General features: G+C 40.4%; 2 protein-coding genes across 4 annotated transcripts; one reads left to right on the forward strand and one right to left on the reverse strand.

Annotated features, from left to right (window-relative positions):
• Positions 1–1523: 1523 nt before the first annotated feature.
• msl1b (MSL complex subunit 1b) lies at positions 1524–7965 on the forward strand. Of its 3 annotated transcripts, none has more exons than XM_085285292.1 (9): positions 1524–1927; positions 2448–3119; positions 3225–3421; positions 3746–4101; positions 4206–4270; positions 4372–4439; positions 4926–5050; positions 5137–5209; positions 6257–7965. In XM_085285292.1, the coding sequence occupies exons 2-9, from the start codon at positions 2523–2525 to the stop codon at positions 6345–6347; spliced, it is 1572 nt and encodes a 523-aa protein (XP_085141418.1). In that variant the 5' UTR covers positions 1524–1927; positions 2448–2522; the 3' UTR covers positions 6348–7965. The 3 variants fall into 3 exon arrangements, with proteins under 3 accessions (XP_085141418.1, XP_085141421.1, XP_085141420.1); XM_085285295.1 differs by having other exon boundaries at positions 1525–1927; positions 3746–4059; XM_085285294.1 differs by lacking the exon at positions 1524–1927 and adding an exon at positions 1959–2152.
• A 1720-nt stretch (positions 7966–9685) lies between these two features.
• chmp2a (charged multivesicular body protein 2A) lies at positions 9686–13625 on the reverse strand. Its single transcript, XM_085285297.1, has 6 exons — positions 13468–13625; positions 12129–12296; positions 11867–12046; positions 11633–11763; positions 10640–10701; positions 9686–10560 (listed from the first exon to the last, which is right to left on the reverse strand). The coding sequence occupies exons 2-6, from the start codon at positions 12294–12296 to the stop codon at positions 10439–10441; spliced, it is 663 nt and encodes a 220-aa protein (XP_085141423.1). The 5' UTR covers positions 13468–13625; the 3' UTR covers positions 9686–10438.
• Positions 13626–14142: the final 517 nt, after the last annotated feature.

Genomic DNA, 14142 nt, shown 5'->3' on the forward strand with positions numbered 1-14142 from the left:
CACCAAAAGTTCAAAAAACAACTGTTACAAGCTTCTATGATAAATAGCATTATAGATTTAGCTGATAAAGAAATACACAATTGGATATATGGAAAAATAATATGTTACCTTACCTGAAGGTGTAGTTTTATCCAAAAAGTACAGAGAGGCGAAGAGCAGCTGCATTCATTTAGGTGATCCTGAAAGAGCGCAAAATTTTCAAAGAAGGCGGACCGTTGTGTAACTCAATAACTTTGTGTTCTTGTGACAAAGACTGCTTTGAGAGAAAATAATTTAGGTTCACCACACGAATAATAATTGCAGTAACGCTGGAGTGCTACATTTGCGTTGAATGAGATTAAAAATAATGTTTAAGCTTAAAGAGGGGCTTGAATTTATTTCTTTGACTTTACAAATACTTAAGTGCAATAATGTACTCCTCCTACCCCCAGTGCCCCAACAAACTCATTCATTTTGTGTTCAGAATCAGCCTCTGCTGGTTTTGAATAATTTTAGGTTTACACAAAGAAAATCAAATTAATTTGGTATTTTTTAATTGCATTTGTGAACAACTAACATAATTTGCATGTGTTCTTTGAAAGGAGGACCTGAATCTGTTTTTTGAGTGCACTTTCTCCAAAGTAATGACACCTACTGCTCCTCTCACAAAACACCTTAGCCTCAGCTATTGCAACCCTCACACAGTGACACTGAAATTATAGCTTAAAGAAGACCCATTACTATCATATATAGGGTGGATGCTTTCAAATATTAAGATAGTTAATTCAGTTTCATTTAAATTTTGTTTCTATAATGCCAAATCACAAGAACAGTTGCCTCGAGGCACTTTATATTGTAAGGTACAGATGCTACAATAATACAGAGAAAACAGAAAAAAAAAACACAAAAATCAGACAATTTCCTGTGAGCAAGCGCTTTGGCAGCAGTGGGAAGGAAAAACTCCTCTTTAACAGGAAGAAACCTCCAGCAGAACAAGGCTCAGGAAAGGGGCAGCCAACTAGTGCGACCAGTTAGGGGTGAGAGGAGGAAGACAGGACAAAGAAATGCTGTGGAAGAGAGCCAGAGATTAATAATAACTAATGCAGAGTGGTGTAAAAGCTGAATTGTGTAGGTAATCATGTGGGTCAAAAACTCCGGCTTCAGAGTACTCTGAAAGCTCTGTTTTAGACATTTTTTCTACTCTTTGCTCTGTATGATGTCCGTTTGCAAAAAGCAGCCTATCTGCTGACAGGAATTTCTTATGTATTTTACATATTTGAACCTCGAAGTAATAGCCTTTGTCTGTTAGAAACAATGGTTAAAATGGTGTTCAACTGTAATCTATATTTATTTTGTAATTTACATTTAAAATGAATTATTTATTTATAGTTTTTAACAAAAGACAGTTCTCATGTAAGTCCATAGTGTTTCTATCAGCTCAAAGTTGAAAAATTGACGTCCAACCACGGAGGTAACACGTTGACCTCTTACGTGACAACAACGTAACACTAGAACACGCCCCTTCAGTCGTTGTTTCCGGTTGCTTCACTCGGTTGCATTTTTTAAATATCCAGGGGGACTTTTCAGGCAGCTCTAAAGGGAGTAGTTACTCTTTGACTAAATGCACTTCCAAATAATACATACTCGGCGTCTATAACGACTTACTTGAAAAATGTTTAACAATGGTCTCGAAATGTCGCCATTTCATTATCTAATGTTGGTTTAATGCATGTATAAAGCGTCGTTGTGCTTTCTCGCGCCCCCTACTGGTGCCCTTCCGATGGAAACCTCCAAAACATAAGAAATGGCCATCCAACAAATTACGCATGCGCAGTAGTCAGCGCTTTAAAACAAGTCTTGAGGAGGGAACGTGAAGACAGTTGCAGGTGGACTTGAATAATAGTCGATGTAAGCTGAAAACGTATAAAAGCGTGTTGGTAAAAAGCAGGTACGTGTGAATTATGAATATCACAATGCGTACGTTACAGCCGGCCCTCTGCGGGCGCGCGGTTTGTCCGTTTAACTAACCGGTTAGCGTTAGCCACCTAGCTAGCTGTTATTGTTTTTTCGTGATTCCGCGAGAACCAAAATGGAGGAGATGGCTGATGCCAGTGTCCTACACAGCCACTCCCGAGTCCTTGTTTGAAGCCTCCACACTGAAATGTCGACCCAGGTGCATTATTAATGGGTCAAATTCCCATCAAACGCCCGAGTTTGTTACCAAATCAGCGTGTCTGTGTTTGCACTGCTGTGCTAGTATAGCTTAGCTTCAGTTTTCAAACCCGGCGAGCATTTTTTTTTGTAAAATGTGCCCCCAAATCATACAGTTTAACCGTGTAGTCCTCTTTGATTTGTCCAACCGTTACAAGCCCGTGTATGTTTTTTACCCCAAGCGCAAAGACTGTGTACTCTATGAAATAAACACACAGGAGGAGCCAGACGGATGAATTTGTCCTTTGTTTTTGCAGGACAGTAGCTTCGAGTTCACATGTGAAGTTGCTGCTGGTTGAATCTCAGGATGAAAAGTCGTCGTTGTGTTCGCCATGACTCTGAGGTCCACGCTGTATCCAAACACGCGATTCAGGCAGCACGCTGATGCCGGGGTCGTCACCGTTAGCCCCGTGAGCCTCAAGAGGGAGTCCTGCGACTTTGTTATAGATGTTCAAGACGTGCAGAGGGGCGAGATCCCAATCAAATCAAAGGACTTAGACCAGAATTACATGACAAGCAAGGTTGCCCTCGCTGCCACTGTTGCAGAGGTAGTTCAAGGAGACACTAAACCTGTGGGGGTACTGTCCCCTGTCAGACCAATGGGGGGTGAGGGAACCCCGGTGAAAGGTAAACCCCTCTCTGTTGACAATATGGAAAACCCTCAGATGGCTGTGAACAATAACTCAAAGGATGCCGGTGCTGATGAAAGTGCGAAAGGGGTTGTACCTGGAGTGCTTGGCACCGCATCCATCGAACTCTCATCTGAGGGTAAGTGGAGGAACATCAGGAAGACCCCTGCCAACCCTCACACACAGGCCAACTGCCTCCGTCAGATTCTCCTCCTCCAGCTGGACCTCATTGAACAACAGCAACAACAGCTCCAGTCCAAGGACAAGGAGATAGATGAGCTCAAAGCAGACAAAGAGACGGTACGTTAAAGTCTTGGCCCGTCTTAATGTGTTTTCTGTCACTTTTTCCTTCTTTATCCCAGAAATGTTGCTTTTTTCCACACTCATGTCTTCCTTCTTTTGCAGCTGCTTGCACGTATTGAGCGAATGGAGCGCCGCCTTCAGCTCACAAGGAAGGACCCACCCCGTGATAAGCGCCTTTTCCAGCCCTTGGAGCCATGGACCCCTGACAAAGAGGACATGTGGGATCTGGAGCTCGAGAGTCCACAGCCTGACCCAGCCACGCCACTCATCTTCAGTCGGGGTGGCAAAGGTCATAAAAGGTACAATAAACGCCAGCAGAGGCAGCACAAGTGTTTGTTCCTGTTCCACATAATAAAGTGAAAAAATGCTCTGTATAATTTGGTCTATTCAGACTTTGTCCACGTTATTAAAGGAAAATGAGGTGACATTTTTCTGCATACGAAAGACCAAAAAGATTTTAACCGTCCTCCAAAGGGAAACTGCCATTATTTATTTCCTAAATATCCAGAAATAATGGGGAATTGATACTGTTAGATAAGATGCCGCAGACTTGTTGCCTGCACTGTATGTAGACCACTTGCATTTCCAAAGGCCAATTTCCATTTTATGTCTTTCATTTTTAGGAAATCTTGCTTTGGTGATACAAAAGGGCAAAAATCTCGAGGTAAAAGTGCCAAGTTGAGCCCGCAGAAGCCCGAAATTGAGCCTGGCTCTCCTAATCAGAGAGAGCTACGCAGCAAGGAAACCCCAGAGAAGACTGTTCCCACGAGGGCAGAAAGGGACGGTTTGCTCCTTTGCAAAGAGGAGGCTGAACTGAGCTGCCAGATGGAGGATCTCCCCTTCATGTCAACGACAGAGATGTATCTGTGTTGCTGGAACCAACCTCCTCTGTCCCCCCTGCGTGAGACTTCCCCGAAAAAGGAGGAAGAGGTGGCCAGTGAGTGGACTCCTCATGTAGTACATGATATGCTGATTGTTTGTAAGCCTAACCTATATCCCACCTTCAATCACTTTATCCTTCAAAGTGTCCTGAACAAAATATCTATGAATAAACTCTTCTCCCTGCTTCTGTTCACCTCCTAGTCCCATCTTGGAGGGAAAATATAATAGAGCCGCTGAATGAAGACTCCTCTTTTAATCCCCCTGAGGTGAGAGACGCATCTGAAAAGAAACTTGTACCTCCTAAAATGAACTCACATCAGATCCAAATGAATTTTTAACTCACAATTCACTTCTGTTTCCCCTCAAGCCGCTAGACGACGGCGTGTTTTTGAAACGTCACTCAAAGCTCGAGTTGGATGAGAAGAGGAGGAAAAGGTACCGGTCGCTGACTTGGTTTAACATTTTAACAAATGCATTTCTTGAGTGTTGAGCGGTATGGGTGCTGGAGTAAACTGCAACAACCTGTATTGGATAAATTTTTTCTAAATTTTGATTATTAAATAGTTTTGATGAGCATTTTCGGAGACTTGGTCTAAACTGAGCCCTGGATTTAAATATTAAAGACCAGAGTATGAATAAACATCAAGGTCTGTTCTGCTCTCATTGTTGAAGAATGCCAAAGTATCCCCCACCCCATTTTAATGAATGAAAGCTGAAAGTGTGATATTATCAGCGATGTTGAGCTTTTAATGCTTATATAAATCAAATTAAATAATGTCAATCTGCATACCAAAATAGTGATTTTTTTTTTTTTTTTTTTATGTATTTATTTATTTTTTGCCATAATTGAGCAGCCCCACTACCACCTGTCTCTCACTCTTTACTTTTCCTGTCATGTAAACGAATCCTGCGTGTTTCTAGATGGGATATCCAGCGAATCAGAGAGCAGCGCATGTTCCAGCGTCTGCAGCAGCGCATGAACAGGAAGAAAGTTGTCCAGGAGACCGAGCCGGAGTTGTCGTCCTTCTATCCCGACACCGAAGATGGTACATCTTCAGTATTAGAGCAGTGTAATTCTTAAATCAAACCAGGAGATTTTCATTCTTAATTTTAATTCTTAATTCTCTTCCAGTTGAAAGTATAGTGATCACTCCCTTCTTGCCTGTGGTTGCATTTGGTCGGCCTCTGCCTAAACTCTCACAACAGTAAGTTAAAAGTTTTTTGTTTTGGGCTTTTCCTTTATTAATATACAAACTGTTAATAATATTGGTGGATTATCTTTAAATATGGCCAAAGCTTCCAATAACAAGCTCAGCATATGTACAAGTGCTCTCTGTGAGGTTAAAGCTCAGGCACTACTTTGCTTCTGTGTCAGTTGGGCCATATATCCTTAATATGGTTGAGTGAGCACAGCAGCCCCACTCACCTGCTGTTCAACCTGCCTGTTTGGCTCACATGGTAACAGAAATTTGCCTCTAACTGAACAAACATCATAGCTAAAATCTTTGTGTAGTCTGAGTTTCATTTAAGACAAAACATCAAATGAAGTGAAGGCCATTTTCACAGTCCACCTCTTCCCCTGCTGTATTTCTTCTGTAATTTATTGCAGGCCTGTATTCATTTAAAGCTGGGATAAAATGATTTAAATGGAACCTAATGCAGTCCATTTTTTTTTTTGTCCTTGGACTATCACACTAGCTTTGATGATTAACAGTTACATATCCTTATCTTATACGGTGCTTTGGTGCAGCCCATCAGTTTGAAACAAGCTCCCTTTGAGCCAGGAGTTAAATAATTATTATAAACAAAACAAACAAACTTTAAATAAATAAATTATATTTTAATAAAGCTGCTAAAGGACACCACTCACCCCACTCCAGTGAAAAATGAACAGACACCAGAGGGTTTAATATTATTATTCAGTGATGGTATGTTGATAAGGCCATTAAGCATCTGTTTTATGTGCAATTCACTCACATATCTCATCTTTTCAACATTTAGTCTCTAATAAATATTGTAGGTTTACCACTATATTGTCTGGCCTTCGTAAACAAAAGGTTTGAAGTTTTGGTATACGCCGATGCTTTTATAAGAACCTGAAGCTGTTTTTAATATCAGCATCTGTCATTGTAACTCTGTGTGTGTAGCATATATATGATATAAAATGAGAAAAAGCAGCAGGAGCATTCCAGTTATTTTCACTCGTCTTTACTCTTGAACTGAGGGTCGACTGTCCGTTGTTTTCTCTCCAGGAACTTTGAGCTGCCTTGGCTGGATGACCGCAGCCGGTGCCGCATTGAGGTTCCCAAGAAACACACGCCTCACCGGACCTGCAGGAAGTGAAGCCCTTAAAAAACAGCAGCAGTGGTGGGAGAAGAAGATGATTATGATGATGCTCCACACCCAGATTAAAAAAAACAAAACAAAAAAATTTGCTGGTGTGGCAGGGAGTCGCATCACTAGTCGCTTTGTTTAACTGTCACTGTTGCTTTTGCTCTCCTGAGTTTTGGTAAAGGATGGACGATATCTGCAGGGCAGGGTGTCCTTGATGTTTTCGGTCTCTTAAAAGAGAGGCTGAGCCCTCCATGCCAGAAGATTACAGCCCTCAAGTCAGCAGCTGTTCATAATTACACATTTACCAAGAGTTACATGCATGTCCTGATACTTTTTTGGTGGATCTGCACCACAGACGTAAAAAAGACCCGTAGACTTAATCAAACAGATGTGGTGTTTCTGTCGTGTTATATGGGGTCGGTAGTATTAAGGGACAAGCTGAGGAGCTCTAATCTTTGTGCATACGTGTAGAGGGAACGATTTAAAGCCACTTTGACTGAAAATAGAGCTTCGCGAGCAATGCAGCTGCATCCTTTTCGCTTGGGTCGTGTCACCGCGCCTGTTCTCCCCGCATCAATGTCGTGCTGTGTATTGCCTATATCGATTGCACACGACTGCATTAAGATTTTATCGATGTTAGGTGTGATTATTGGGAGTTTTGAGCCAGCATGATTTCATATATATGCATATATATATATATAAAATAATCGAGCCAATCCAGTGTAAGGTGAAAAATGTAAACAATCAGATGATTGGGTTTGAGAACAAAGGTACAGGAAATTATTCGGGTGGTAAACTTGGCGTCGAATTCAGTAACCTGTCCCCTTTTTTTGTTGTTGTTGTTTTGGGGTTTTTTTTTTTTTTTGGTTTTGTTTCTGTTAGTTCCTTTTTTTATGTGAGATGCATGGACTCTCTTTAGCTGTTTCCAAATGATAAAAAATAAAAAGGTATTAGCATGGCTTTGCCCCAAAATGGAGAATAATCTCTGCTCATTGGGCTACAAAAATACTGTCTTGAAAGCATGACCTTTGGCCGCTCAGTTCGGCCGATCTGATAATAACAAAGTTTGATTTTTGATCTTGATTTTTCTCTTTTGTTTCCAATAAAAAAAAAAAAAAAGCTTGTGTCCAGTAAATATACGATTTAGGTGTACGCATCAGACTCCTGACATTCACGGGAGCCGTTTTAGAAAATGAAGCTTTCTAGCTGTAGTCTGTGCGCGCTCTTTAACACGCTGCCAGTTAATCTCTCCCTCTGCGAGTTCATCTCAGTCACAGTCGCAGTGTTTGGTTTCTGCAGGTTTTCCTCTTCGCTGTGTTCTCTCAGCCTCTTCTACATTTGATGCAACAGCTTTCTGCAGCTTAAATTTTTTTCAGCTGCTCAGTGTGCACCTGCATATGCGGCACATTCTGGAAATACAAAGTCAGTTTTTGTTTTTTGTTTTTTCCTGTTGTTTTTCTGTACATAGCTTTCAGAAACAAATGTACATAAAACATTGCTGTTATTTTTTTATTATTTAATGTTGGAAGTGTTGAGTACATCAATATCGTTCTATGATTGTAAGTTGACAAATTGACAGTTTTGAAAGTAAAACTTTTTTTGGAATAAAATGAATATGTCTATCATATGTGGATGTGGTTATTTGAGAGGGATGAAGTGGGTACAAATGTACACTAGGAGGTTGTTTATGAAAAATACATAAAGCTATTTTTTCCATACATAGCACAAAAACTGTTTAGATTTAACTGTGTACAACTTCAGCCTCATCTCCTTTATCTGTGCCTGTGATCCTGATGACTGGAGTAGAGAGGAAGTATAACTGAAAATTTCCAGGTGTTAACAGGTCATTAACAAGCTCCTCCCATGTAGTTTTGGGCTGTTCGTTCTCATGATCATCCCACCCCTGGCTGGTCCTTTTACTGCACCAGCAGTGTGTTTGGGATGATTGTCATGCTTACAAATGAAGCTGTTCTAGATGATATTGCATGGATCAAAAAATGACCGTACTTTTTTTAATTCCATCAATTTTCACAAGATCTATAACGCCACTGTCTGAAATTCATCCCCAAACCACCACAGAGCCTCCACCATGTTTCAGAGATGACTGTAGACTCACAGTTGTACCTCAGTCTGGACTAAAACTTCAGATATTTAAAATCGCTCTGTAAGACGACCTGCTGATTTTGAGCCCAGTTCTTGTGTAACCTGCCTTTTCTCCCTTGGAGTAGATGGATCAACTGAAGGGTCAGAGTCATTTCTCAGGTCTGGCATCAGGTGGACTTTTCCCTTTATCTGCCAGATATTTTTAGGCCTTCCACTTCATCTTTTGTGCACCGCTTGTCCACTTTCCTCATTGTTCTTACAGACACACTGCACACCATGCCCAGATATGCCAGGTTTTCAGCTGGTAGCTCTTTGGGAATCACCTTGTTGGTATAAAATTTTATATCACTCAAACTGTTGTTTCTGGTACTTTGTAGATTCAGCTAAAGAAATGGGACCAAAGTCTTTGATCTTATGACTGCTAGTAACAAAGTACCTAAATATACAACTTAAAACCGGTTCTTTGTTGTGTGTTTTGTGTAAACACTGAATCAGGAGACTTTTTTTATGCTTGCATGGTTCATAGGTCAGTGTTAAGTGGGTGAACATAGGAAGAAACATTCCTCTGCAATTGATCAGGTACAAGGACTGGATGGGAAATGAGTGAAAAAGCAGCCAATGTCCAAAGAAAAACTTTAAAAGACATCGAGAAAGGCCTGGAGAACTGGTGCTGAAGAACACCTTAAAAAATACTGGCAACCACCAGTGCTGCCTCTCAATGTCACAGCAGACACACTTATAGTATCAGTTTCAAAATCCTACATTGCCTTGTTCTCAAGTTATCACATTCACGTAATTTTCAGAAAGCCTTTTCTGTCCTTGCCATCAAGCTCAGTGAGATTCGAACTTGTCCAAGATTTGTAGTAGATGCACCTGTGGTATCAATTTGAAAATCCTAAGTGACTTCCTTCTCGAGTTATCGCCTTAACAAATTAATGTGTCCCAGTGGGGTGACGCACATACCCCATCAGCCTTTTATGGCTGAGGAAAATATAAAGAAATGATGCGTGACTCAAGACTTCAGACTTCTTCTCAGTTCTCTAAACTAACTACACATGTTCATAGAACCTTAGTAGCAGATATTGAAAACCTATCTCAAGCAGTTTTTCAGAAAACTGAATAATTGAAATAAACGAATAACAGCTGTGATTTAATTCACATTAAGAAGTTTATCTTTCCCCTGGAATTTTGTCTGAGATGTTCAGGTAGAATCTGCTAAAAATAACACTCTGATCACACAGCCAGTTATTTAAATCTGGAAAAAATGTTTATTGAATAGAGAAAAAAAAAACAGGACAGTTTGTCAAAAATAAACACCACTGACTCTTTATTAACATTTTGGTGAAATAAATCTTAAGAGTGCCAAGTCAGCTGACCTCACCTTTCTTTCCAAATATAATCTGTAAAATCTGTGAACGCAGCTGCAAAAGATGCAGATATTTCAACTTCCTGCACAGCATCTTCAGGTAAACCCTGACAAACCGCAGATTCCATCTACTAAACAAAAAAGGCTACAAGTGTATTATTATTATTATGATTATGGTGATACAAACACCAAAACAGCCTCATGTACAAAAAAAAAAAAGAAAAACTTCACGTCACCCATATAAAATGTCATTTTTTGTGATATTACCAGCTTTCGTTTGGATTTCCTTAAACAGTTTTATAATTAGTGTTAATTTAATTTGTGAAAACGTCATGCCTGGAGGAGTTAGTATTTACAGACTGTGACATAAAGTCAGCTTGTGTCATTTGGCAAAGTCGTAAATGAGGCAACAATTTGCCAAACCTATGAAGGATAATGACCCTTTTGCTTTTTTTTTTTGGATAAAATACATATTACACATAATGAGAAAACACCTCAAACAGAAAGCCATACACCTTTGTCATACACCCCAGTTCTGCTGCAACAAACCAGCGTACCGCTGGCTCTACTTCCAATAGAATCTAGACACAGAGATTCGAGTATGTTTGTATTAAAGGCTTCGCCACAGCGCTCAATCTCTCCGAAGGTTATTCAGACGCTCCTCCAGGTCTGCGTCTGCGTCGGCCAGGGTCGCCTGAGGCTCCGCCTTCTTCCCTCCTGCCACCGACAGGCTTCCGCCAGTGCTCGGCAAGCCTGAAATAAACACGGGGCGTTAAAAGAAAATATCCAGAGAGTCAAAGAAAAAAACGTAAAAGGGTTTTTTTTTTCTTACTTGACAGTTCATCGGACAGGTTCAGACCCAGCTCATCCAGCACTTGGGACACAATGGCGTCGCTGTGTAGGAAGCACAGACATGGAGAGTAAATCAGAAGTCTGCCAGTCGTATTGATATTGGGTGCCAGATAAACTTCTTCTTTAAATGATTTTAAAGAAGACTGTTTAATAAATCATCTAATCAAATCAAAGGACAGCAGGGCCACCAGAGAGGGTATCTCACTACTGTCAATAAAAAACAAACAAACACCGTAAGTGTGTTCTGTTGTATATCTGTCAGCTTCGTTTCATGCTACCTGTCGGGGCGGGCACTACGGATGTAAATTAGCAGCTAAATTGCTTATTGTAGCTTCATTTTTACACAGCTGCTAAAGATGATGGGAAATATGATGAAATTAAAAGATGCAAAGGTTCTACTTCCACATAATTTATCTTATACTTTGATTTAAATGCTGTACTATACTGCTGTTGATATACCAGCACCCTTCTTTTAAACTGTTTATTCCAAATGATAGTTGTCCAATATTACACCTTTCTCATATTTTATTAGTTTTGTTTCTAATGTTTTAAAAATTTAAGAAAGATCTCAAATACAGGAGCTTCCTGGCCTTGGAAATCCATTGTCAGGAAGCTCCACGTCCACAGTTTATGTGCTGATGTTAATGCTAGAGGAAGTTTGGAGCTCTACAGTTATGAACTCAGCAGAACGTTGGCAACTTCTAGACCCGCTCTGTAGCTTCATTTTTTAGTTGAGTTTCTCTGGTTCCTAAACACATGACTTGGTGCCATGCTGGCATCCTATTACAGTACCACGCTGGAAATCATTGAGCTCTTTGTTTCACAAATATTTGTAAAAATAAATCACAGGCCTGGGTGATTGATTTATACACCTGTAGCATTGAGACTGAAAACACCTGAGATCCAAGATTAAGAGACTGAACAGCTCAGTATTTTGGTCTGGTCATGTTCCGATGCTCTGAGAATCCCTCACCTCTCCTCCTCATCATCCTCGTCTCCCATGGCGTCGTCGATGGCGTCGTTCATCATCTCTTCCTTCATGTCCATGATTTCACTCTGTCGCTCAAACTCCATCATGATCTTTTGGATCTGAGGCAGTTTCAGCTGTGGGGATGGGATGAATAAATGAGAGTCTGTCAGCACGTTGAGCACGGTGCATTACTATTTTTTAAAAGCTGGATCACAGAATGTTTGCTGGTTATCGGACCTGTCTGTTCATGGTGGCCATGGCTTTGGTGACGCCTTTCATCGCCTGCGCCATACTGTTGTTGGACTTCAGTGTCTGTATCTTCAGGCTGACCGCCTGAATGTTGGCTTTCATCATGATGAACTTCTTAACGTAGCGCCTAGTGCGCACTAAATCTTTGGCCATGATCTTGACGGCGTCCTGCAAAGACCGAAACGATAAAATCACTGTGAACATTCTTCCGGTACAAACGAAACTCTGCTCACAAGCCCCACGGCCTCACCATTTGCCCCTGTTTGGCCATTTTCTTGATGTCAGCGATAATCTTCTTCTCCTGCTGCTCCAGCTTCATTCGCTCCCGGTCCAGTTCTCGCATGGCTCGGTTGAGTGCCCGCTGATTCTGCCTCAGCATCTCCTCCGGAGTCTTCCTCCTTCCAAACAGGAAATCCATCTGGATGTGGATATAAGCAGAGGATCAAATTTGATCAAACAAATATCAGTTATGGCTCCTTTTTTATATTCCTGCAGTCCTCTGGGATCAGTAGCCATATGATGTGGTGATTGAGTAAGAAACAACAGGAACCATTGAAAGTACCCTCTACCTTCAGTTATAAAGTGAGATTAATCTATCTATCTATCTATCTATAGGTTATCGAATACGCCAGTGCCTTTAAATCGTTTTTATCTGGTTCATTATTCGATTAATCAATCAGTTGGTCAACAGGTAACAGTCTTCCACAAAACAAAAAATGTCAAGGATTTCCCTTCTTCTCTGATGAGCTTCTCTGTCACACATGGAGTTAAAATAAATCCATGTGGGTCAAGATAACAAAAACAGGTAACAAAAACAAAAGATTAATAAAAATTTAAAATTAGAATGGAGAAAAATAAAAGTAACTGAAATTTTGATAAACGCAGACTGAAATTACATGAAAATATGGACAATGCAGTCTGCAGTTTTAGTCTCGGTGAGCCTGGTGAGGCTTTGTTCCACATTTCCTGAGACCTGAGATGACCACATGACTATGAATCAGCTCCCTTCAAAAACTCCTGTGTTTATATTGTGGTGTGTATTCTGATCACCAGTCCCCCCCACCCCACCCCCAAGTAAATATATAAATAATTAAAATTAAAAATACTAAAACTTACACCGATAACAGTGGACATTAATGGTTATTTTAAGCCTGAAATATCAGACATCATAATCCTAACTCAAACCTGAGCTCACTCCATTGGCTTACAAACACATTATTAATTATTAAAATCGCTTTTCATCATTACTGTGTCAATAAATTGATAAATAAATGCCTGACATTTGGTCATTTGGTGGATGTGAGAATACGAGGAGGGGGGTTTGTATTTGAACTTCTCTGCCTTCCGTACAAATAAAACCCCCACTCTAAACAAATTTACAGCGACATTTTCTACACATATAAACTAAGGCCGTCTCAGGCTGTCACGAGCCCCTGTTTACTGGACGGTTACTCAGCAGTCAGTTATGTGACCAAAGGCCTGAAGTCTAAATCCAGCCTTGTTTAGCTCGGTTGTTCTCCCCCTCTGGCAGGGCAACAAAAACCAACAGGTAACCCCACCACAGCGTGAGGCCGGCGGTTAAATCTCACCGTGTGCGGTGGAGACGGGGGTCCAGACGGCGAACACGGCGCGAAGAGGCGTCAGCTCCGACTTCTGCTCGAAACAAATTTAAACGGTTATTTGTTTTCTTTCCTACGCTTCCGTGTTGCTAGACTTTTACTTCCCGGAAATTACGCCATCGCGCACACCCAGGCAGACGTCAGTTTTACCATGGCGTCACATTTGTCACGTGCCTACAGTCGACACCGAGAAAGACAGACATACATTTCAAAATAAAAGCTAGAGAACTCTTATACAGTAAAGCTAGCTAAAAAGATAGCTACAAGCTATTGTTATTTATTTAATTTATTTATTTTTTGCGTTTAACTTAATTCTTAACAAAGGAAGCTGTAACAAGCTGTAACAAAGGAATCTTACAGCCATACAGTGCTGTGATAAAGCTATTGGCCCCACCCTAATTCTTTCTTTTTGATTTTTGTCTTTTTAAAAATATTTGTCACAGTTGGGAAGTTGGGAAATAAAACATATAGAAAAATATACTGATTAAAATTAAAGCAAAGCAAAACATGCAATAACGATAAAATTATACAAATAAAACCAAATAGATAATACAACAGAAAAGTAATTAAATAACAGTTTATCCATAGAAATAGACGTTTAATGACCAGTACGAAAATGAAACTAAATATTACAACAGCAACAAA

The sequence above is a fragment of the Mchenga conophoros genome, linkage group LG8, assembly GCF_057382185.1.
Source record: "Mchenga conophoros isolate Kocher_MC1m ecotype Shallow Benthic linkage group LG8, M_conophoros_male_GT1.1, whole genome shotgun sequence".
NCBI lineage: Eukaryota > Metazoa > Chordata > Actinopteri > Cichliformes > Cichlidae > Mchenga > Mchenga conophoros.